General features: G+C 45.8%; 1 protein-coding gene across 6 annotated transcripts; it reads left to right on the top strand.

Moving 5' to 3' along the window:
- Positions 1-7,402: 7,402 nt before the first annotated feature.
- Positions 7,403-25,559, top strand: ZNF518B (zinc finger protein 518B). 6 transcript variants are annotated; one of them, XM_045075630.1, is made up of 4 exons: positions 7,405-7,527; positions 9,752-10,268; positions 12,848-13,002; positions 18,838-25,559. In XM_045075630.1, the coding sequence occupies exon 4, from the start codon at positions 19,041-19,043 to the stop codon at positions 22,284-22,286; it is 3,246 nt and encodes a 1,081-aa protein (XP_044931565.1). In that variant the 5' UTR covers positions 7,405-7,527; positions 9,752-10,268; positions 12,848-13,002; positions 18,838-19,040; the 3' UTR covers positions 22,287-25,559. The 6 variants fall into 6 exon arrangements, with proteins under 6 accessions (XP_044931560.1, XP_044931565.1, XP_044931572.1 ...); XM_045075637.1 differs by lacking the exon at positions 9,752-10,268; XM_045075633.1 differs by lacking the exon at positions 12,848-13,002.
- The last annotated feature ends 262 nt before the right edge of the window (positions 25,560-25,821 follow it).

The following is a 25,821-nucleotide window of genomic DNA, read 5'->3' as shown; positions in this document are numbered from 1 at the left end:
AAAAAACCATAGTGGAGAAGGAGTGAGCAGGCAGGCTTGATTGCCGGATTTTTAACAGTCACCCTAACTGAAACATACTAAAAATTCACAAGCAGAAAGGAGGTAAAGGTGGTATTACAAGTCAGTGAGAGAAGGGTGGTTCCTTTATATACAGATTGCTGCATCCAAAACCTTGTCACACAGGGAGGAAAAAGCACATTCTTCTGTTTATCTACAGAAAAAAAGTAATTTGCCCAAGAATGAAATGTTTAAAGATAAGAAATATATAATAATAACTATTTAGGAAATAATGTATGAAAATATGGGTATGCTCTTGGCATTTGTGGCAGCGTGTGTCCTGGGGATTTTTTAAGAAAGACAGGACAATCAAAACAAAAAGGAAAATGTAACATTTGACTATGTAAGTATTTAAAATATGACAAAAAGACAATAAGCAAAGTTGGAAAGAATAGACTGTGAAAAACCTTTGAAGCGGGGCACCTGGGTGGCTCAGTGGGTTAAAGCCTCTGCCTTCGGCTCAGGTCATGATCTCGGGGTCCTGGGATCGAGTCCTGCATCGGGCTCTCTGCTCCTCAGGGAGCCTGCTTCCTCCTCTCTCTCTGCCTGCCTCTCTGACTACTTGTGATCTCTGTCTAATAAGTAAATAAAATTAAAAAAAAAGAAGAAGAAGAAAAAATCTTTGAAGCAACTGTGTCAGATAAAAGATTCTTATGTATGCTACTCCAGTAACTGACGTAAATTGATAATATAAGGACAAATAGTCCAGTTGAAAAATAATCAAAAGATTAAAAATAGCCATTTGATAGAAGGGGAAATCCTGATGCTCACAGACAAATGAAAAGAAGCTCAACTTCACAATTATCAGGGAAATTCCAATTAAAGTAACAATGAGTTAACATGTTTCTCACCCAAGAGGTGGCAAAAAGTTCAGAAGAATGTTACAGTCAGTCTTAGTAGGGGGCGAGGGGACCCAATTGCCAATAACAATGAGCACTGAAATTACTTCAGGACTTAGGAAACTAATCTGGCAAACTCTGTTAAAATATATATCTTTCTACTCAGCAATTTCAATTCTAGAAATCTATCCTATAGAATTAAAAGTAGAGTAGTTCATTATATTCTAAAAATCAAGTATCACGTTTTGGTTGGAGAATAAAATTTGTTCAAAATATAGATGACAATGCAGGATACATTCTGCAGCACTGGAAATACAGTTTTCATGACTGGCTACCTATAATTTTCACATGTTTATTTGTGAATGATAAGGAAGATTTTCAGATGTATTTGCAAGCACTTGTCTGCAAATAACACATTCCCAGTGGGATAGGAGAGGGTTCTTTATTTCCAATAAATGCAAAGCCAAATTGAATATTATGATACTAGATATAATTTTCTCTTTTTATTATTTTTTTTAAAGATTCTATTTATTTGACAGAGAGAGACACTGAGAGAGGGAACACAAGCAGGGGAAGTGGGAGAGGGAGAAGCTGGCTTCCCATGAAGCAGAGAGCCTGATGTGGAGCTCAATATGGGGCTTGATCCCAGGACCCTGGGATCATGACCTGAGCCCAAGGCAGACGCTTAACAACTGACCACCCAGGTGCCCCTTCTTTTTATTATTTTTAATTATTTGAGGAATCTTGATACTGATCCCCATCCTGCTGGGGAAAATGACATGCCAACTTAGTATGTGATTTTGAATATAGACATCTGAATTTAAGGAACCATGACAGGCAAACAGAGCCACACCTAGCTACAAGCAAGACTTGAAATTTTGTTCCTTCCTTCTGAGAACTTCTTGCTGGTTTGGTCCTTCCTTCTGAGAACTTCTTGCTAGAAGTTTAAGAGTACTCAATTAAGCCAAGTTCTCCTTTTTGCCTTAGCAACTTCAGTTGGTTGCTGTTTTGTTAGCCTGGCTGATGTCAAGGAGCCAAGTTCTTGGCAATCTATGGTGGACATATGGCATAAATGAAAAATAAATCTATGTCTTTTTAAACCACTGAGATTTGGGGGTTGTTTATTGCTATGATGTAACCTAGCCCATCCAAACTGACGCAATAGCTAAATTACCTGGGGCTCTCAATCTGAGCATCTCTTTCAGTATTCTACACAGTTAACTCATCTCAGCTTCAGATACTATTATTATCCCCATCATTTCCCAGATGAGAAAATTTAGAGATGAACGAATAGAGGAAGAGTTAAGTGTCAATATTTGGACCTGCAGATTCCAAGTCTGCTTCCAGCTCTGGCCACTCACACCAAGATAGTAGGCATTCAACTATCATAGGTGTCTATTGAGTGCCAGGTCCACTCCTTAGGTGAACAACACAGACCAATAACTTATTTCGTTGTGTAGGAGAATGAGAAGACCCAAGTAAACAAATAATAAATGATTTGTTTGTTATAAAAAATGTAAACACAAAGATGTGTTAAAGTGTAGGGAGGGTATGGCTATGGGAGATGAAACCGTTAGACCTCTAAGAAGGAGGGTTTTGAGTTGAGAGGAGAAAGATGAGAGATGTCACAGACAGAAGGAACGCCTGCTAGGGTCCTGGGACACAGAAGCCCTGTGCATCAGCGCTGCAGAGGGAGCCTGCGTGGCAGAGTACAGGAATGAGAAGGGAGGAAGGAAGGGATGCTGCTGGAGGTCAGGTCTTACAGGACTGGAGGGTCCTGCAAGGACTCCAGCTGGGGAGTGGCTCCATCCCACTTGCTTTGTGGAAGGGGCACTCTGGATGCTTCAGCATGTTTGAGAGCGAAAGCAGGGAGCTGGGGCAGGAGGCTATCACCTCAGCCTAGAGCTATCTGCCTCAAAGGGCCAGGTGTTGCCCCGCCCCCATCCTTTCTCAACACACAGGCAACCACGGACGCAGCTTGGGCCGTGAGACCTGAGTTAGAGTACACACCCGAATTCCCCTACCTTGTTCCGCGGATCCCGCGCTGGGATGCCGAAGCTGTGTCGGATTGCGAAGAACGCTCCTCTCCTGTTTTGCACTCCCTTTTGTACCTCCCTCAGGAACCTCTTCGGGGATGGCCCTGTCCTATTCAGGCTTTGGCTACCCCCTGGTCCAAGCAAGGGACGCTGGCGGCTCAGGCCAGCTTGGTCCTGGAAGCCGGGTCTGTTCGGGCCTGGCATATGCCAACTCTGGCACGACACTGATGAACAAAATAGCCGTGACAAGGACATGTGCGCTGGTGGAACTGACAGTCCAGAGACAGGGGGGCACACTTGTCAAAGAAAACGTGAAGAATGGGAGGCTGTGAATCATCAGGAGCCCCTTTGATCCCCCCTCTTCTGGACCCCCAGGTAGGCATTTGCCTTTGGTTAAATACCAACTTTGCAAACGCCGGTCGCGAGAGCGCAAGCGTCTGGGCCGGGAGTCTCGCCAGCGCGGAGAGTCCAGCCCCCGCCGCTCCCGCGGTCTAGGGGAAACAAAAGCAAAGCAGCACATCACGAAGAAGCAAGTCGCGGGGAGGTCGCGCCGCAGGCTGGGGGCGCCCAGGTTGCTGTGTCAAGCGGTCAGGTGAACGCAAAGCTGCCCGCGCCGGGTAGAGCTCTACAGGCGCGGAGCCCGCGGGGTCGGCCGAGCAGCGACGCCACAGGCCGCCCGAGGTACTACAGATCCCGCGCTCGCGGCGGCGGGGCGGGGGAGGGGGGGGAGAGAGATAGCGTCGGGTGGGGGGCGGTGGCGGGGAGGGGTAAAGACTGCCTCCAATGGTTCTACCAGACGCGCATGCCCGGTGGGCCGCTCTTCGCTCCGCATGCCCTACTGCGCCGGCCCGCACAGAGGCGGTGTAATAGGGCGCGTGCCCCCAGAACGCAGCGCAGCCGGGTGGCAGAGGGTGTCTGGAATTCAAGCCTGGTCTCAGGCGCGGCTGTCCCCCCCCCGCATTTGAGTTGATAAAAGCATCTCAGAGCCTGGCAGTAACTTGTACAAGGTCACACAGCCCGTACCAAAAAGTAACGGGATTGGGATTGCGACTCTGCAGCCTCCACCCAATGCGTCTCAGGAATGGGAGGAGCACTGAATTTGAGTATCTTTGTAGTCCTTCACGACTTTGGAAAACCTGAGCAAAGAGACGTTTTCCCCCTCTTTCACAGGTGAGCAAACTAAAGCTCAAAGAACTTACTAGACATTTCTGAAATATATTAAACAAACTAACAAAGCTTAAGTTCTCATTTTATGCACAGTCTTGAAATGCCTGAGATGTACATGTCTTTGCCCGCCTCCGTCCCCTCCCCCTGAACTCCCGCAACTAGCCCAAAGATCCAGACCCTGTTGTTAGAGACATGACCCATTTCTGGGGCACATTGAGGGTGCAATCCCTCCCTCTGAGCCACAAGGTCCTCACTAGCAGAATCCCAATAAATGACTCTCAAGATCACAATCCAGCATTATCTAGAACTGCAGTTCTTCCTTCTCTCCTTCAAACATGCCGAACTCTACCCATCTCAGGGTCTTTGCATGTGCTCTTACCTTATGTGTGAAGCTCTCTTCCATCTTCCCATGCTGGATCCTACTGATGGAGCTCATCTTCAAAGTCCCCTTCACTGAGCCTTTTTGATCATCCTTTCTCTTGCTTTGCACTCCCTTCCACACCACACGACCTAGTTTTTCCCCTTTGACCTCTAGCCCTCCCTAATATTAATTATATATTCCATTAATTGTCTGATCACCACCCCTAGCAACAGGAAGGCTCCCTGAAGAAGCCTGATTTTGATCCTCGAGTACTCTGTCCTCAACATCTAGCTTGCTTGTGTCTGCACTAAATTAGTGCTCAGTGAATGTTTGTTGAATGAATAAGTAAATGAATGGACATCTCCCAACCCTTATACTCAATGACTGGTTTTGTTCGCATGTCTTCCCTCCTCTCTTCTATTCATCAGACAATCAAATCCAGCAGCCTGTATTAGTTTCTTAGGGCTGCTGTGACAAACAGAAATTTATTATCTCACCAATCTGGAGAGGAAGTGTAAAATGAAGGTGTCAGCAGGCCCGTGCTCTTTGGGAATGCTATAGAGAGAGATTTTTTTCTTGCCTTTCCCAGTTTCTTGGCTTGTGGCAACATAACCCCACACTGGCCTTGTCTTTGCATGATGACCTTTCTCCCTGTATTTCTCTGTGTCTTCACATGGCATTCGCCTCTCTGGATTTCTTCTTTTTTAAGGACAGCAATTGCATTAGATTAGGGCGCACCTAATTACCTCATTTTAATTATGTCTGGGAAGACCTTTATTTCCAGATAAGGTCACATCCACAGGTGTGACTTTGCATTTACATTCACTGAGGATTGGGTCTTTAACATATCTTTTGCGGGGGGCATGATTCAACCTATAACAGAGGTGCTCTATGGAACACTGAAAAAAGATTTAGGCAAACTAAGCAGGACAGGGAAGAAGACTCAACAACAGCTGTAAAGGTCAGCCATGTGCCCTGGTTGAAGGTCCAGAAATAACATTTCCAGGTGCCATCTCCTTTTCTTAAAGAGGGAACAATATGTCAACTTTAAGGGTTTCAATGGGAGTGATCTCTATTCCTTCTTGGCCCTTTTCCAAGCTGTAAACACTCCCACTTCCAGACCCTCCACAAAGCATTTTAATCTGGCTGAAAGTGGACTTCTGGGAAATGTAAATCTATCAGGGACTGCACTAAACCTTGACCTTCTTTCTCTTGTCTATGGTAGACAATTCACCTGTGAGCTAGGTCTTACTGTTTGCTGAATTTTATATTAGAAGCTGAGGTTCAGACAGGTTAGGGAGCAGGCTCACAGCTTCTCGGTGTCTGACCTGGAATTCATAACCAGCTCTATCGAATTCCAGAAAAATTGCCAGGAAAGCCAGAGGTACTCTTTCATCAGTTGTGTGACCCAAGAGGGCAGAACTGTAAGGCGTGAGTGGAAGTTACAAGGAGAGCTACGATTTAGGAAAAATTCTCTAATGCTTAGACTTCTGATTCTCTGATACTTAGAATTAACAGTGTTTCCTGATTTAGCTGCTTCTGCTACTAAGCGATTTCTAGGCTGTTTAGATTCTCAGTGTCCTTCCCAAGCCTACCCCTCTCTGAGGGTGACGGAATTCTGTGCACAAATGGGTTTTTCTGAGAAAATGTCCCCTAGAGTTCGTGAGCGGTAGGAGATATAGGACCAGGAGGATCCCTTATGAAGAATGAAGGTCAGGTCTTGCAGCAAGAGCGGGGGCAAGAATTTGCGGCTGATGTTCAGTCTCGGGATTGGCATTCTACTCTTGCTATTCAGCGGTGGGCATTTCTGCCTGGCTGCTGGCCCTGTGCCTCACACTGTCTTCCTGAACTTCACTTCTCCGTGTTGAAGAACCGCCCCCAGCTCTGCCTCTCTTCCCTGCCTCTGGCCAATGTCCACGCACCCTGACCTCCGGACTCCAACAGGATGGTGTTGGAAACCAGCCGTGCTCCTTCCGGAGCTTTGAAATAAACTTTCGGCTGTTATTCCTGGAGGAACAGTGCTTGCCGGTGCCGGTGCCTGTGCCGGTGCCGCTGCCGCTGCCGCTGCTCGCTGCCACAGTCCGCCGTTCCTTAGGAGCACTTGCATTTTGTAGGGAGCCGCATCTGAGTCACTGATTATTGGGACTCGTCCCCTTCTTTCCTCAGAGAGGGGTCTATTCTAGGCAGACTTTCTTTCCGGAAGGTCCAAAAGTGCGCGTGTACTTGGAGTGCAGCAAGGTTCCCGGAAAATGGTATTGGAGTCCAAGTAGCAGGAAAAAACACTAGCATTAAATGAGCTCACACCATCTCCAGACTCTCCCAACAATCATTGTCTCGCCTGGCCCTCAACAAACACCTACGTGATAGGTAAGACTCTGGGCTGCAGGTCGGTCTTCCCCGCCTTTAGTAAGGGCAACTCCCAGCCTCAGAGAGGTCAGATTAGGGGGCTTCTTTGCCCAAGGTCCCAAAGCTAGAATGCAAACAAGTTCGGGAGACTCGGGATTCGAACCCGACTCAAGGCCGTATCATTCATTGCTGCTTTCAAAAGAGGAAGAATTTGGAGGTCGAAGAGCTGGGCTCCTTTTCTTTCTCGCCCTCCCTCAGTCGCTGCCGGACTTCAAGCTCCATGCGGGCAGGGAGCTACGGCGCCCTCGGCTTACACCCAGCACGGGCACACAGCGAGCGCTCGCGAAGAGTCCTCCCCGGCGACATCGGAAGGAAATGGTTCCCCATTTGCTGGAGGCTCCTGGGCTTGCGGGCAACCAAGCAGAGGCCACTGCACGCAGTGGGTGTGGACGAGCTGGGTCGACCTGGGAGCCCAGCACCCGGATCGAGACGCGTCTCCGGCTCCCGCGAGCTCGGACACCCGGCCCCGGCAGGCTCTGGCGTGGGGACCACCGGCGCCGCCCGCGCCGCAGCCGAGCCTCTGCGTCGTATTGCGCACGCGCGGCGCCGGCCCGACTCCGCCCCGCCGAGTAGGGACCTACAGCGGGCGCGGCGGAGGCGGTGGCGGCCTGCGGCCGGCGGTGTAGACGCCCCTTGCCGGGAGCCGGGACCCGCCGGCCGGGTGAGTGGCTGCGCCAGAGGGCGAGGGCCCCGGGTTCGCGCACGGGACGGGCGGGGCAGGCCGGGGAGCGGAGGCGGCTGCGGGGGCCGCGCGGGGCGGGGGGCGGCGTGAGGAGGCCGCGCCGGGGCGGGACGGGGCGGGCAGTCCGGGGCCGGGTCGTGCGGGCCACGGTCTCCGCGTGTCGCGCGGTCGACCGGCTAGCCGCGTCGTAGCGTGAAGGCCCCCGGGGCGGGCCGGGGACGGGCAGGGGGCTCCGGGCCGGGGGCCTCCCAGAGCCCGGGGCCGCGGTGGCGGCGGCATGCGGGGCCTTTGTGCCGCCGCGACCCCGCAGGCTCGCCCCCCGCGCGTCGGTCGCGAGTCGCGGCGGCGGCGTGCGGGCCGCGGGGCCGCGGGTGTGGAGCCGCGCAGCCGGCCTCCTCCGCCCGCCCCCAGCGTTTCAAATGATGCATCTCCTGCGAGGATTTCTACCGGTCGCTCCGAGCAGGAAGTGTCGTCGGGAGGCCATTTTTAAAGCCTCCTGCGGGCCTGGGAGGTAAGCGTTGACGTGGTGGGACTCTCCGTCCGTAGTTGGAGGAGACCCCGCAGCCCCGCCACGGCCTGACCGGCCCCGGGAGACCACGCAGTGAGCCCCTGCGCCCGCGTCTCCCTTCCTAGCACCACGCTGTTAGATGAGGACTCGCCTGGGAGACCGTGTGCCCTCCGTGTGAGAGTGCCAACAATAAACTTGAAAACCGGACTGGCATTGTCTTTCCTTGGGAGTTGGGCGGCGTGTGCCCCGGGATGGGCTTGTGCACGGAGGACCTGGGCACCTTCTGCCGGAGAGGGGAGTCAGGGGAGCGTGGATGGTGAAGGTTTGACTTGCTCCGACGCTGGTGCAGCCTTTGTGGGACCTCCCCATCCCAGCTGTCCTTTCTTGCGATCTTGGGTTGTTGGGCAGTTTCAGGCAGGGTGCAAAGGAGTGACTATTTCTTCACCGGAAAGGGAAACCAAAGGAGAGAAAGAAAGGGAACACGTAAGTTCCTCTGTGTAAATGTAACGCATTAAAATAACGCTGACTTTAAAAACTGAGATAATGAACAATTAGCCTAACATTAAACAAGTTAAAAAGTGACTTAGCACTTTGTCCTCTATTTAAAAGTCTACACAGCTGAACTGTAATGTGTTACAGCCTCTAAGAATTATATCTCTTGAGTTTAGAACTGAAGTCACCAAGGTTAAGACAGCCGAGGTCTCCAGGAGCTTGTCCTGCTTTCCTAGAGGAAAGGAGGAAGAATAACAATGTATACCTTTATCTTTCTCTGAGTCAGGGATGCAAAGTTCAGCCCCTCGGTCATGTGTGTACACAATAGGAGATACTGGTGGAGGGTTCTCGAATCCCAGCAAATAGTTGTTTAGAAATCAGTGTCATATAGTCTCTTCAGAATGCCAGGAGAACGTTAGCTTGTTTTAATCATCTAATATTGATGTTCTTTTTCACCAAGGATGCACTTTTTAAAATTATTCCTTAACCTAGATATAATAGAGCCTTGAAAGATAACCCTTTTGTATGTATCCGGTTTTGTTATGCTGATAACATTTATTATAGATGCATTTTGAAGACAGGCAAAGGAGGGTATTATTCCATTGAGCCTCCTTCCTGACATTATGTCAAACGAATGTATATTTTTTTTTTTAAAATTCAGTGATAGCAATGTGGGAAAAAAAACAAAAACAAAACAATACCAGGATCTGCCCTGGTATATTTGCCTTTAAGTAAAGAGATCCAGGCCAGTTTTGGGGCAAGAGGAAAAACAAAGAACATTTTTGTGATCATTGCTATGAAGGCTGGCATTTCATTCATTCACTCATTTATTCATTCATTCCCTCCACCAATATGTATTGAGTGCCTCCTGTGCCAAGCCCTGTGCTGTTGATGGGTAAACATTGTCCTCACAGTGAGGCCTCCCAGCCTTGACTGTTCTCAAGCTGCCTGGGCCCCTGCATTTTCTTTGTTCACATATGCCAGCCCAGCTAATTGCAATTTCCAGAAGCCATCCTTGGAATGAAGGGGGGGGTCGGTCCAGAGACTGTAATCCAGATGTTCTCACCGTGGAATAGGGGTAGCGAGGCAGCAGAATCACCTGGAAAAAGTTGTAAACCGCGTGCCTCAGCCCATTTCAGGAAAAGAGCAGTCTGATTTATTAGGTCACCGGAGTCCTAGGAAACCTTTTCTTTCTATTTTAAGCTCCTGTGTTACCTTGCCATACATCCCTGCTGGAGAAGCGTCTTGGGGGCTCATTCTCCTTATATTCTGGAAGACAATTCCTGGGGAACCAAGGCTGCACAGACCCAGGACTTACATCCAGATGCCTGGCTTCTGCTGCACGGTATTTGCACAGTGCTTGCAGCCTCCAGGATCCTTGGTGTAGAAACCTGTGCCAGGGCCTGCAGGTGTGAGGCTAGATGGGGCTTGGTGCCTGAGAAGACAAGGCCTGAAAGAAGGAACAGTCCTGGAACTTGCCACACCTTTGACTCATCTGCAGCTCGACAGCCCCAGGCAGGAAGTAAGAACGGTACCCGAGTGACAGCAGATGCTGTGACTTCAGTTCACAGTCTCACACAGCCCGCTAGCAGAAAGCAAAAGAATTTTGATTAGACACCAGCTGACCAACTCCATGACCTGGGAAAAGACATACAGCCTCTGCAGCTCTGTTATCTTAGAAGCAGCAGATAATTGAAGGTGTACTTTGAGGAATATTGAGGTAATGTATGAATGTGCCTCTGCAGGCACCTGGCACCCCATCCACCTGACTTCAGTCAAGATGCTCCAGGATTGCCAAGGCCAGCCAGCCACCACGAGCGTCCTGATCAGATCACTGATACAGCATTTACTGCTTCACTGAAACCACCCATTTACTACTGCTCTCTATCTCCCATTACACTCCTGAAAGACAGCAACCCGTGGCAGGTGTAGGGGTAAAATAGTCTTGGTTTGTGCTCATTATACACACACACTACCAGGCATCGGTACCACGCCAGAAACAGTTACATTTCCAAGAATCTGCAAAGTGGTTACTGTCATTGCATACTTTACAGAGTATCAGTAATGACATTTTCCAAGGTCAAGTGGCTAAGCAAGGGTAGGACCCAGCATCCCCTTGTCTAGTCATCCCACTACCTTCAAAGGCAGTGGCCTTGCCCCCATTTCCAGCACCCTTGGCTGGGATGGGTATATAAGAGATTGTACAATGACGTTTGTAATATTCTTGCCATCCCCACACAGTTCTGTGCACCTGTAATGTCAGGTAGTGGTTCTTAACCTTGGCTGTATATTAGATTTACCTGGAAAGCTTTTAAAACTCCCAGAGCCTCCCCCACACACAATGGGGCCTAGGCATCATAACTTTTAAAGCTCTCCAGGTAATTCTAGTGTGCAGTAGGGCGACCACCCCAGGTACCTCCTTTAAAAAATAAGTTTACCATCCTGGGGGTATTATGACAAGTGGATCATCCTAATGCAGTCAAGGTTAATAATCACTGCTGTGGTGGGAGATCCTTCTTTATTTGATTATACTTTTTATTAAACCCTTAATCCATTTCATCTACAAAACTTGGTTTTTCTTTAAGCCAAAACCGGGGGTGGGGGGTGGGGGAGGTGGATACAAAAATATATGTGTCCTTCATTTTTGTCACCATTAGAGACCTTAAGTCCCTAGATGTGATCAGTTACACACAATTTTGTAATGCTGCTTGTAATACTACTTTGTTTTTTACCATGTATTTTTTTTAATGCTAACAAGAGCATAATTTCCCTATAACATTTCTTTTCCACATAGAGAACTGTAAATTTGATACTTTTAACACTCTGCCATTGGTCATATTCTTTCTGTTGAAAGGTCTCAAATTGTTAAAAACAAAAAAATACTATGTAATAACTTAGTTTTCTGATATAGTCTCAGTTGAAGAGCTTCACTGTGTCAAGTCTGTCTCCAAATAACTCCTTTGTAGATGGGGCTGTGGAGGAGATCCTGGCCTCCAGGCCCTGAGGATCTCATCTGGCTGATTTGTTAAGCTAAGAGTTTCTGCTTCTCAGGAGTTTCCGGACTCCTCTACATTTAGAGGAGTCTTACAATAACAGGTTGACTTATTTCTTAACAGAACATGTACTGTTTGTTAAGCATAAGGTTACCTGCTGTCTGCATATACCTTTTCCTCACATCAGTGTGTAAATTACGCATTACCATTCCTACTTTACAAGTGAGAAAATTCAGGCTCAGGGGAGGTTAATAGATCCAGATTTACACAGTTATTAAGTCCAAAACCTGGCTTTTAAACCTTGATCTTGATCTCCCAAGGTCATTGTCTTTTCCACTCTTACACTTTCCCCCTAGAAAGTAGAGGAATCAGTACAGCGACTTTCTTGTCCAGCCTTCTTGCCCCCATTCTGTTCCCCAAGTGGTACATTTGGTTTCAGAAGGAAATCTAGAATCCCAAAAGCTATACACTTGTCAGCAACATTTGGAAGTGTTTTTTTTTGTTTTTTGTGTTTTTTTTTTTGTCATTCAGGGGCCATCAATTTGCACTTCAGTCATTTCAACGTGCAGGGTAGTTGGGCAAAAAGAAAGTAACACTTGGTGTTTTTCTTTTTTTAGAACTATGTACCCTTTCAGTTCAGTTCTGATTCTTTGTAATGGTTTGAAAGAGTTCTTGTTGAGTGAGATACCAGCTTCTTCGAAAACACCATTTATCTGGGCAGTGGTAGCACTTTACAGGCCTAATGTTGCTTCCCCCGCCCCAATCAGGTGTTGCTGTCTACACGCTGCTGGGCACTTTGAGGTAGAATGCTTTAAAATTTTGCTTGCTGGGAAACACTTCTTAGACCAATCTTTGCTATAACTAAGTAGACAAAAGGAACAGAAAAAATTTTTGAGCCTCTCTGTTACTGGCTGAGTGCTTTGTATATGTTCTCTTGTTTGGCTTTCCTAATTACCTTTTTTTTTTTTTAATTTTATTTATTTATTTGACAGACAGAGATCACAAGTAGGCAGAGAGGCAGACAGAGAGAGAGGAGGAAGCAGGCTCCCCGCTGAGCAGAGAGCCCGATGCGGGGCTCGATCCCAGAACCCTGGGATCATGACCCGAGCTGAAGGCAGAGGCTTTAAACCACTGAGCCACCCAGGCACCCCCTAATTACCTTTTAAATCTGAAGATCCTAAAGCCTGTTTCCTTGCCTGACAAAGCACAGAGGGAATTACTTGCCTTAGGACCCCAAGACACAGGGACAGAATCACAGTTTGAACTGCAAACCTTCTAACTCCATTCCCTTTCCCTTTGCCCATAGTACTGCTCCGTCCCTGCACTGGCAGTGGATTTGGTAGAAGTCCCATGGAAGGATTCCTGGAGAGAGCATCCTGACTCTGCTTCTCCATCCAGAAGTGATGTGGACAGTCAACTACTACTACTTAGTTTGGTGGACATCTCAGGAACCAAAACTAGGTGTGGATGGGGGTGGCATGTATGTGATGTAATTGGCTGGCCACCTCTCACATTACCATCTAGCTTATAAATGCCCTTGCACTTACAGGGATATTTCACAGTTCAGCTGGGCTTGGAGAGGATCAGGGAATTCAGTAACTAGCTTATACATAAACCTAAGTTGTAGTGAGTACTCCCTTATGTGGTTCTTGCATCGTTTCACATTAGCCACTTTGCCTCTAAGGCTAGGTGATGGTCTTGGCTCCAGAGGTAGATTGTGTTTTAGGCTATACAACCCAGTAACTGTAATTAAAATCATAATGTGAGATTCAGTGTACATTTGGGAAAAAGCAATTGTTAGGCAGTGACGAAGCATGTATTTTTGACCCTTTGACTCTTCATGCGATTGGCATGATTTCTTTATTTTTTTAAGAGTTTATGATGTGTAACTGACCTAAGCACTTTACATCACATTGTCACATAATCTTCATGACATGCCTGTGACATAGGGACTGTAAACAGGAATCAGACAGTTGGCCCCAGGTCACACACCTAGAAAGGGATGGCACTGGGATTTGAATCTCTGTACTATGATTCCGGAATCTGCAGCTTTAAATCGTGTCATTACTTCTCTTCTTCTAATTCTGTTGGGCATTTGATGTTTCCAGTATTTAGAAGTGTGATGCTTCCATCTTAATGAGAACTTGTATAACCCTCATGGTTTTTACAGGCTTTTCTTTTCAATAGGTTTTTATAGTGTCATTGACCTGGTGTCTGACAAACAGTCTTTTTCTCCATCCATCTGCATAATAAACTTAAGAAACCAGGCCAGGTGAGCTCAAAATCAAAAGGAAAAGGCAGCAGCAGGGAATGCTGCACGGCCTCTCCCTAGAAAGAGACAAGATTGAGGAAGCACATTTATGACAAACCATGCCCTTCTCTTTGGGGTTTGTCAGTCATCTTTAGCTGATGCTGTAGATAATTCTGCATTAAAAAACTCATTGCGTCCTGTGAAAAAAACAGACAACTTAGTATTCATTGGACATTTTCTTTCTTGTGTCCACGGTTAATAATACTAAGTATTTTCTGTGCTTTTGAAAGCCCTCCTAAGTTATCTTTAAAAATATTTATATGTTTCTAGTCCTAGGAGGTCAAATGCAGAGGTTTTGGGATAGAGACATGAGTTTGAAAGGTAGGTCAACACTGAAACTGCAGTTTACTGAGCGACCTCCCAGTGTCGGGCATGCACAGCTTTTTATCATCTCATGTAAGCTGCAGTCATCAGCCCCCTGGGCAGTGGTTTGCCAAAAGGACCCAGCTTCCCAGGTGGTTGGACCCTATGTGAGCCAGACAGAATGAGTTGTACGAAGGGAGAGGGCTCGCGAGTCAGTCACTCGGGTGCACCTGCAATGACATCAGATGCGCTCGTGTGTGGCACCAGCCGCAAAGGCATCTTAGTTCTTCCCTGCCATTCACCGCATCCATTCACACCTGTCATGGGGTGCACTCATATCTTTACCCCCCACAATTAGACACAAGCATGGCATCTTTGTCACCTGAGCTGAGGAAGTGCCAGTGTAGAAACACTGCATTTATCTTGAGAATGGTTTAGAAACCAGGAAGACACTTGGAAACAGGTGACTGTAATCCCAATGTGGCTTAGATGTCTTGCCTCCCATTAAACATATTTGCTAATCACAGCCTCACGCTTCCTACTGGCACTTGCTCCTAAGGATTCTTAACTCAGAATAACTGGCAAGATAGTTTTATGGAGACACTTCTGAGAGGACTGCACTCCTTCAACGCTGTAGATGGCTTGGCTCATCCATCAGGATGCACTCCACTTCTTGCCAAGTATGTGATCTTACCATCCAGTCTGTCTGGGATTTCAAGTTTTTGGTTTTAGGAGGAATAATGTCTACAAGTTTTAAGAGGACTTGGAAAGGAAATGGCAAAACTGTTTTCTATAAATTTTGAAGAATCCCAGAGACTGGGAAAAGTGCTGGAAAACTAAAAATGCACAGTTGGAATCCTGGTTTGGGTGAGTCTTCAAATGGAGGAATCTCGTCTGAAGATTCTTGAGAATGTCTTAGAATTAATATGTAAGATGTTGAAGTAGTTGGCAAACAGGTTGTGCCTGGCAAATGAGTTACTTCTTTCCTCCCCTCCCCTTCTCCTGTTCTCTTGTCCCCTCCCTCTCTCTAGATAGTAGGATTACGGGGCTAGTAGATAGCAGATTTGGTATCAGCTGGTATGCAGATCTTTAGAACAGAATTGAGAACCAAGGGCTAAATGAGAGAAAAGGTGTGCAGGTTGATCATAGTGCTATCAAGAGGGATGAGGATGTTTGTAGCCCCAGAACCAGGATATAAGAAAGTTACAAGGACAGTGGTTTCATTTTCATTTAAGGGCAAATTCTCAACAATGAGAACTACGGGACAATAAAATTAGCAGCCTAAAGACGGGAGCCGTTTTGTTTATGGCAATATAAGACCATCAGTTGCTCCCATCAACTGGTGAAGATGACTTAAAGGTTTGAAATGTTGTTGGCAGTTTCTTCCAGTGATTTCTAACACTGTCTTTTCACCACAACTCACTAGCATAGGGGTAAGTCCAGAATTGTCTGTCTCACCTGTGACACTGAGACTCCTCCACATTTGGGAGCCACTGGACCAGTCCCTAACATAACCCAGTATGTTAGAGTCCCTTTTCACCTGTGCATTCTTGGAACCATGATTTTCTTAGCTTCTGGCCACAGATCTTATTTCATTTTTGTTTTGTTTTGTTTTGTTTTTAAGATTTTATTTATTTACTTGACAGAGATCACAAGTAGGCAGAGAGAGGCGGGGAAGCAGGCTCCCTGCTGAGCAGAGTGGGGCTCAATCCCAGGACCCTGGGATCATGACCCGAGCTGAAGGTAGAGGCTTTAATCCACTGAGTCACCCAGGCACCCCTCTTGTTCTGTTTTAATGGGATGAAAATGCCCATGTGAACACGTTGACAATAACAGTATTCTCAGATGGTAGAATCCTGTGATTTCAGGGGTCAGCACTGGGAGACTGGGCTTGGAAATCATGTAGACGAATGTAGGTAAATAAGCAGGTGTGAAAGGGTGACTCGCTTGAGAAATAGCAGAAGTTCTGCTTCTAGAAGTTCTCGTACTAGTATTGTCCCTGGGGTCTCCCTTCACTAAATCCAGTTTACAACTCTGGAAAATGAAGTGCATGGGAGCTTCTACGAGTGATTCCTAAAACTTCCATCTGTTGTGTATACCAGGCGTGCAGTGGGAAATGGAAGTCCTTGTCTTTGTCCATTACCAGTTTGCTAGCTGGAGGCATTTGCACGTCTTGCCCTCTTCACAGTCCTCTTCCATAGGTATGTGTTCAAACACTAAAGGCAGAGGGAGCACCTTGTGACCCCATGGGCTTCTGCCCACTTGCTGTCTAAGTATTACATACACATTCATAGTGCAACAAGTCTGATTGAGTCCTAGATGCCACCAGGGTTCTGCTGCATACTGGGAATTGCCTTTGAAAGGAAGCAGCTCTCTTTTGCAAAAGCAAAACAGGGAAGGACAACAGTGTCAAAGAAAATAAGCCCTGTAGTCAAACACGGTATGTTCTTAAGTGGTCCTTTCCAAAAATGCTTTTAAAGACAGGTTTTACCATAAATGACTCTTAATCTCACAAAACAAACAGGATTGCTGGAGGGAGGGAGGTTGGGAGAAGGGGGGTGGGATTATGGACACTGGGGAGGGTATGTGCTATGGGGAGTGCTGTGAAGTATGTAATCCTGGCAATTCACAGACCTGTACCCCTGGGGATAAAAATATATGTTTATAAAAAATAAAAAATTAAAGACAGGTTTTTTTTAAAAAGATCTTTTTTTTTTTTAATTTATTGACAGAGAGAAATCACAAGTAAATGGAGAGGCAGGCAGAGAGAGAGAGAGGGAAGCAGGTTCCCTGCTGAGCAGAGAGCCCGATGCAGGACTCGATCCCAGGACCCCGAGATCATGACCTGAGCCGAAGGCAGCGGCTTAACCCACTGAGCCACCCAGGCGCCCTAAAGACAGGTTTTATGCTGAATTTGAATATGCAATAATTACTTCTCTTGACCCAACAGAAGGGCCTACTGCTCCTGCAGGTTGGCCTTTCAGACTTAAGTTTGCATGGCTCTGGACCTGTGAGCACTGTGCCAGAACAAAGCTTCTACTCCCCCCTCATATTGCTGCTCATCATTGAACAGACACTCACTGGGTATCTCTGTATGCCTCTTGACACTTAGAGAAGCACTTTGAAACTTCACAAGTGTTCTCTTACACTCTCGAGCGTTTTACTCATTGTGGCAGCACTGTGGGAGAGGTTGGATAAGTGTCCTTCATTCTTGTTGCCAGATAAAAAAATTGAGTCTCAGAAGACTTCAGTGGATTTTAGAAGGTCATAAAATAAAGGCTTTTTAGCAGATCCCCAAATAGAATGTTTTTGTTTGGCTCCAGGTTCTTGTATGTTCTAGAAAAAAGCATGTGTACTTAAAGGTAACTTTTTATAGAAGTCCTCATCAGCATTACACCTGTTGTGGCACTTGCTGTAGGGACATTTGCGTCTCTGCCACCACTGCCCAGGCAGCCACCACCTCTCACCTCAGCCCCCCATACTGTCATTCCACCCTCACAGATACTTGTCCATGCAGCAGCTGGGGGCTTTGTGGGGGTGCAAATCACAGCAGGCCAAGTCGCTGTTCCAGTCTCCCCTGTTACCTGTCTCAGGGACAGGAAAAGCCACATCCTTACAATTCTGTGCTAGAGCTTTCCTTGATCAGCACCCCTACCCCCTCTGACCATGTGGACTCTTCTCCTCTTCCCTCCTCTCCCCTTCTCTCCTCACTCAGTACCCTCTGTTCTCCACCTCCTTGCCATTCCTCAGGTGGTCCAGGCCCACATCCCACAGACCTTTGCCTTCTCTCTGCCGGAAACTCCCTTCTCCTAGACAGCCCAGTCCTTGCTCCCTGGCCGCCCTGAGGTCTCTGCTCAGAGGTCAGCCTAACGGGAGGCTCTCCTGACTCTCCACACCATCCCGTGCCAGCCCTACAGCCTCATCACCTACTTACTCCCTGGCCCTGGCCTGGCTTTATGGCTGTATTTTTATCAATTACTCATCACCACCTAAGAAATAACTACGCTGCCTGTTTCCCCTCTCTAGACCCTCCTGATGTACAGACTGATCCTGGGTTTTGCTCACTGCTGGCTCCTAATAGACGCTCAGTAAGATGTTGATGGAATCAGTGTCTGTCTATCCAACATGGCCGGTGTATTATTGATTTCTTACATTTGTGAAAGCAAATGGAGCAAATGAGAGAACTGGGAATCCAAGCTGCCAGTTAGCTTTCATATAGAAACAAATGAACACCGGAGCCGAAGCCCTGGCTCTCTCCACCACTGGATAATTTGTGTGTTTAAAGTTGAAGTAGCACCCTCCTGCACAAAGCTTTATTCAGGCTAATATGAAATTATACCTGTGAAATTGCTGAGATGCTGTCCGTGACCCCTAAAAATGACTGTCACGTATCGGGGCTCTTCTGAACGACAGCTGTGGTTTCCTTGCTGCCAGCCTATTATGGTTGGTCTAAAGGGATGAGTTTTAGGGGGCTGAATTTAAAATTGTCTTCCATAGGCTTCTTATTTGCCATTTCTGTTGTATTACGTTTTAATGTCAATATTTGTTTAAGAAAATATGTCAAGATTTAGTGTAAAAATCAAAGGTCATTGAAATAGAGGATACGTGTGGAAATAGCTTAACTAAACCTTAAGTTCATGTATTAACTTTGCTTTATGATGTCTTTTTTTTCCCCCCTTTAGTGTTGCCTGGACTATCAGAGAATTGAGAACAATCCTATTTGGGGATCATACACTGACTGTGGCGGTTTATAAACAAGGATAACTGATGACGCCCCCCAGGAAGTCACTGCTTCTCCGCCAGTCACGAAGTTAAATGAAGGATGGCCCCTAAGGGTTTTATCATGTGAAGTCTTCCTGAATTTTCTGGTTTTCTCTTTTTGGAAATGCAAATAAAGAAGATGAAGGATATTGGACAGCAGTTATATACCACTCAAGTGAATGATGGACATAATTCCTTGACCATGTCCCCCAAACAACCGAATGCTAATAGAGCCACTAGACCAGATAGACAAGAAGCGCAAGCTCTCTTGTGTCAAGGCTCAGAGGCAGAGGCTGCCATGATGACCATCGCTACGTGTATGAAGTGCAAGAGTGTTGACAAAATCCCACTTCAAGATTTGAAAAAGGGTACTGGGCCAAGCCAGAAGGAAGACAAATACGTTTGCTTCAGATGCAACCTCGGTGTGGCCACTTCGCATTTCCATTTTGTGAATAGTAATCCCAGTGCTACTCCTGTAGGAAATAAAGCTGAAGCCATCGCCAGTTCCATCAATAACAAATTTAAGGTAAGGAACTTTAAGCCAGGCAAATACTATTGCGATAAATGTCGATTTTCTACAAAGGACCCTCTTCAGTACAAAAAGCACACGCTCCAACATGAAGAGATTAAATTCATCTGTTCTCACTGCAGCTACATATCCTACACAAAGGGGGAGTTCCAGAGGCACCTGGTGAAACACACAGGCATATTCCCTTATCAATGTGAGTACTGTGACTATGGTGCTATTCGGAATGACTACATTGTCAAACACAGGCGCAGAGTGCATGAGAGGGCAGGGGGACGGCGGCCGCCTAGAACTGTTGCCAAGCTGGAGCCAAAAAGAATCAGCACATCGAAACAAAACACAGAGCTCCTGAAAGCTCCCCACCCAAGGACTGCATTTCAAAATAAGTTATCAGATCAACTCTCAAGGTTCTCCCTCCATACAAATAAAGACAAAATGCACAATATCATGTTGTTGCCGGAATCAAAGGAATACCAAAAGGATGTAGTGTGTATTCCAAATAAAGTGACCCTGATGGAGCCAAATGAAGGCCGTCTGTTTGAGAACAAAAGCGTGGAGGTGGAAGTGTTGTCCCCAGCGAAAGAGCCTGTCCAGCCAGGAATGCCGTTGACAGTGGTGGCACCAGCAGAACTTGTGGTCCCTGCCAACTGCTTGGCCCAGCTGATCGATGTGAAGGTCGTCAATGGGACCCAGCAGCTTGTCCTGAAACTGTTTCCTCTGGAAGAAAGTAACCGCCCCGAAGCTGGTGGTGGTGAAGGGAGTAATTCTGAGCATATGATTAAAGAGAAGGGTTCAGCTGAACCAGAAAAAGTGGTTTCTGCAAGCCAAACAAAGTCACTAGTGATTGAAGGGAATGTTGGAAAACTGGCAGGCACTGATCATCTTCAATCGTCAATTCAGAAACAACTTAAAAATGTGAAGTGGGTCAGGTCTTATGATTTTTTCATGTCAAATTCTAGTGTGCACAATCGAGAATCCCTTCTCTACCCAGATACAGTTGAGGACTTCCAGAAAAAAAGTAGTATCTATCCACATAGACCAGCTCTTCCTTCTTTCTCTTTAAGAGGTCATTCTCCAGCATCTGTAGTAAAAAACAGTGTTTTCCACAGTTTCAGAGCTGCATCAAACCCTTTTCCATATAAGGCTGCTGTTTCTTTTGCTGAAGATGGAAGGAACTCACTTAGTGACTCACAGCAGTTCTATCCCTTGGCTGCATCACCTGCAACCATGTCCTTCTCTGGAGAAAAGGGTTTGTTGCCTGTAAGTACAAGTAACTTGGAATCTAGACATGAGATCAGTATTCCTATAAAAATGGTTCCCTCTCATAGGAAGTTGAAAGACAAGCAGACCGAGGAACACAAGGCAGTTTCAAACACAGGCCAGATTTCTTCCCAACATAAAAGCGAATATTTACACGTGAATATACCAGGAGAGGATAGAATCAGGTCTCAGCCGCCCGTGGAGGAGCCTTTAGAATTAAAGAATCCTGAAAGGACTAAGGACTCTTTTGATGGTCCAGTCATCTCGTCAGTATTTTCTCTGAGCTCTGGGTCTGAAAACGTCCCTGAGGGCGTTAAGTGGAATAGTTCAACGTCCAAAATAAAGTCAATTGAACTCTTGCGCAGAAAGATAGCTCAGTTGATTGAATCCTGTGGCAAGCCATCATCTTTGTCTGCAAATAACGCACATCGCCGTTCTGTAGGGCAGGCATCGAAGGGAACTTCACAAGCTGCTCCCGAAGGTATTCACGAAATTAACATGTCATTTGCAGGCACTGGCTATTCCACAGGCACACTCCCGAAACCTCAGGAAGACGGTGGTATCAATGGGCCACTCACTCCTCAGCAAATATATCCACAGTTTATAGAAGGCAGCAGTGGGAAAACTGAAAGCAGAGTGACTAGGAAGGCCCATGTTACTACTCCAGTATTGATCCCCAAAGGGGCTGTGTTGAGGGTTCTTAATTCTTCTGAGGACACCCACATTATAGAGGCAACGTGTGAAGCACCGGTCAGCATACCTTGCCGTGAGACCCAGTTAATAAAACCCATTCCATTCTGCCCAGTGAGACAGACAGACTCAGACTTACCATCTTTGACAAGTGAAAGTGGGCCCATAGATATGTCCCAAAATCTTGATATACCTCTTCGGCCAAAACCAAGAAAAGAGAGTGCTTTTTGTAGCACCATGCCTAAAAAAACTGGCCCCCTGCACGGTCAGCAAGGAAGCAGTGAACTGAGTAAGCAAGGCAAACTGCTTTCCAGAAGTCTTCCTATAAGTAAAAACAAAACCAAACAAGTGAATTCATCCAAGAAGAAAAGCAAAATCCAGGCTGATCCCAGCCGCTATCTCAAGGATCCTTCAATTTTTCAGGTCGCAAGACAGCTTCGACTGATTGCCGCTAAGCCAGACCAGTTGATTAAATGCCCCCGTCGGAATCAGCCTGTCATCGTGTTAAACCATCCTGATGTTGATTCTCCAGAAGTCACCAACGTGATGAAGGTAATCAATAAGTACAAAGGCAATGTCCTCAAAGTCGTCCTATCAGAGAGGACGAGGTGTCAGTTAGGCATCAGACGGCATCATGTTCGCCTGACATACCAGAACGCAGAGGAGGCCAATCAGATAAAAAGGCAAATGATGTTGAAAATGAAACTTAAGAAGGTGCATAAAAACAACTACCAGGTGGTGGATTCCTTGCCTGATGACTCATCGCAGTGTATATTTAAGTGCTGGTTTTGTGGGCGGCTTTATGAAGACCAGGAAGAGTGGATGAGTCACGGCCAGCGGCATTTGATAGAGGCAACTAGAGATTGGGATGTTCTTTCTTCCAAGGGCAAATAAGTAAAAAATGGTCTTTGAAGCAAATTGTTTTTCTTACTTTTAGTTTATTCTAGTTTGTTTTTCCCCTTCCTCCCTGGCTCAATGGGAGAAATGCAGATTGTAGGAATGGGAGGATCATTCATTCTTCAGAAACCCTGTGAGAATGTTGACAGCCAGGAGTCTTAACCTGAGATGACTGACTGGACCTTGGCAGATGTCTGTAGCCCCCGGAGTCGTATGCACAGATCTATGTACATGTGTTTTTCTGGAAAGAAGTGAAACTTCCAGATTTCCAGTTGAGATCCTAGATGTCTTTGTTTAGCACCCCTTTTTTCTGAGTAGAAACAAATCTGGTGATCTGTTCAGGGCGGCATGTTTAGGGTGTTCTAAACTATGTTCTTTATTCAAAGTACTACTGAGGAATGAAACCCATATCTTGGTGTACACATCCATTTTTCTCTGCACTAACTTGTGCTGAATATTTGATACATAATGGAAATCATACTTTCTACTTTGTTATCTTAAATTGGGTTATAGAAAATGGCTCTTCCTTGAAATTCCTCACCCACTGGGCAGTACTCAGAAGTGTTGTCTCTAGCACAGAGCATTAGCTTTGCTTGGCCACTTGAAAGAATGATGCCAAGGGTTTGCCTGAATTTATTACTTCAGCAGTAGATATTCGGGGAGGAAAGAAACATTTTCATAGCTTTGCTTTCTTTTTAAATGTCCTGATTTATGACAGCTTGGGAGGGATTGTGCCTTTAAAAAAAGGAAGGAGAAGAAAAAGAATGGTCACAGAGATAAAATATCCAAAATTAAGGCTCCTGTGTGCCCTTACCACCCTCACAAACATAAAGTAACTAGTTTAAAATGTGAATGAACAGGCTTCTTATGACATAGGTAAAACTGGGGAAGACAGTTCAAGGTAGGACTGTGAAGAGAGTTATGACTTTATAGTGATCACTGGTTTCCTTTGAGAACTCTCAGACCAGGGCGAAGGCTTCGTGCACTTTCTCCACCACTTAGGATCTCAGACACTGCTCCTCTCTCGGCCCTCAGCTCAGAGCCCGCTCTTCCTCTGCCAGTTTTCTGAACAGGCTCTCCTGTGGAGTGAGCTACTTCCCTATTCACCTCCTGTCCCCTTCCTTTTGTGCCTTTGAGGACCCTTAAGGCTTTCCCTCATGAAAATAAACAAAATAGAAACATCCCACCATCTTCGTTGAGGTTACAGAAACACTATTCCTGCTTTTCACTGATAGTCACAGTCCGCTTCTAACTTCTCTTTTCCACAGTCTGTTCTCCCGATCGCTCACCTTTCCTAGGTAGTAACTCTCCAGAACACCTGCTTCCCTCTCCACCAATAGACACCAGCACCACGGCTGGTCCACAGGACACGTTGTGTGCGTTAGGAAAACTCCTTCCGCACCTTTACCACCTCGTGGGCACATTGGTGGCCTGGCAGAGGGAGCTCGGGCTAGATCTCGTCCTCACTCGCCCAGGCAACAACCATCACACAGAACACACCCACGCACCTGGAACGGCCACAGGGTCGCTCCAGCTCTGTTTTCCTCCTCCCTTTAAGACTGCTCCATCCTTAGGGAAGTCGTTAGTGCAGTGAATGGAACCGGGGGCTGTTATAACTGGAAAAAACTTGAGTGAGATTTCCGTTGTGCTGGTTAGTTGGAACTTTCTGTGTTTGTTTTGTTTTGTTTTTACACCTGTGAAAGTCTTGGGCTGTCTTCTGATAGGTGGAATTGTAATTCTTTGCAGTTGGTTCTCATTACAGATAATCGACATTTCTTATGTCTGATTGAATACATGATCATTAAGTTGGCTACTTGGTTAATTTTTATTGAAATTTAAAAGTTGGGTTTTTTAGATGTGTATATATGCATGTGTGTACACATATAAATATTTTTTACCATATGAAAACCGCAGTAGCTAATTTTCTGATTTCCTATTTTATAATGAAATTATGTGGGCTGGAAAAACAGAAGACATTTTATATTCTAGAAATTATTTTGGAAGCACATTTTTATAATGGTGTGATCTCATTTTTAAGAAAATGAAAGCACAAGTAAGTGATGAGTCTGGTTTCTATGAACAAACAGGAGTAGAAACCCCTGAGGATCATTCTGTTGCAGTATTTCATCCCCGCGCATTTCTAGTTGGTGCTTTCCAGGAACTGGATCCCGCGTACCACTTAACCACATAGAGGAGAACACTGCAATGTGAGCTGTGTGTAGATGTGTGCCCTGCCGGCAGAATGGAAGGCTCCTAACAATACTGAGAAGAAAAGGCTGTGATTTTTTTATTTTTTATTTTTTCTCCTTCTATACCTCACTGCTTAGTAGCATCTTTCTTGAGAGGCAAGAGCCTGACCTTTCAAGAAAAGTGACCATGAATCAAGTCAGAGTGTTAAGTGTCAACATGAAATATTTATACTTTGGAGCATCAACCGTTTTTCAAGTATTACCTAAAACTCAGCTTATGTACTTGTATGGAGCTAAATTTTATGAGTAGACTACGTAGCAAAGTATTTTTTTGAGATTTCCAGAGCTACAACACTTTTTTGAGGAATCCTGAAGGCTCCTGAAAGTCATAAAAAATGAGAAAACAAAACATGTCTGTCCTCCCTATATGAAGAACTTTAGGAAATAGCTTGTTAACATGTAGGTAAATGTCAGAAACATTTCTAACAAAATTGAACAAGGTAGGAGTAGAACCATGTTGAGTATTTACATACTCCTACCTTGATTTTGAAGGACCTGTACTCGCTAAATTTTATTAATAGTATTTACTAATAAAATTTTACACTTATTTCTTAGAGTTTCTTACTTTTGGGGGCCAGAAGTGAGATGATCTTGTTATAGTTATGACAGAGTGAAAATTAAAAAAAATAAAAACAACTCATAGTCTCATAGATAATATTTTACCCAAATTTTTATCCCCTCCCCAAAACATTTTGTGAGCCCTACTGTGGGCCAAATGCTGTTTGTTAAACTAAACTGAACACAGTATATTAACCCTCAAAAGCTCCATCCCTCTTTCTTCATGACCTACTAGGTATAAACCATCCCTGGAAACAAAGATGTGGCATTGCTTGGCCTTTGGAATAATTTTTGAATCTGTAAATGTCAATATGAGCAGAAAACATAACATTGACACGTTTTAAGCATTATTGTAAGTCCTGTGTGAACAGTTTGTGTGTCTGCTGCTCTGGTTTTGAAACACGTTTGTATATAGATATAGAAGTTGGCGTAAATTTTGTTAAATAAAGCAATTGTAAAATGTTCTCTGTCCTTTCATTTCAGTGTTCAGGGGGCTATTCCTGACATAGTCTATCTTGTGGGATAGGTCTCTGAAACATGGAAAGGTGTCCTTCTGTACAGCACAGGTCCCTTGAGTTCCAGGGGGTATATTTTGAACTTAATGCACTGCTGGCTAGCCATGCATACTCTGAAATGACACCAGGTCCCTTTTTTCTTTTGATCTACCTTGAAGTCACAAGAGGTGCTGGTTTGGGCAGCAGTAACAATTTTCATCTCATGGTCTG

Source organism: Mustela putorius, unplaced genomic scaffold, assembly GCF_011764305.1.
Source record: "Mustela putorius furo isolate JIRA1106 unplaced genomic scaffold, ASM1176430v1.1 tig00000083_pilon_pilon_pilon, whole genome shotgun sequence".
Classification (NCBI taxonomy): Eukaryota; Metazoa; Chordata; class Mammalia; order Carnivora; family Mustelidae; genus Mustela; species Mustela putorius.
The sequence above is the reverse complement of the archived record's forward strand: the minus strand, read 5'-3'. Positions and strand labels throughout refer to the sequence as shown.

Excerpts from the sequence above, each read along its gene's own strand:
- ZNF518B (XM_045075625.1), top strand. The coding sequence starts at position 19,041 with ATGCAAATAAAGAAGATGAAGGATATTGGACAGCAGTTATATACCACT.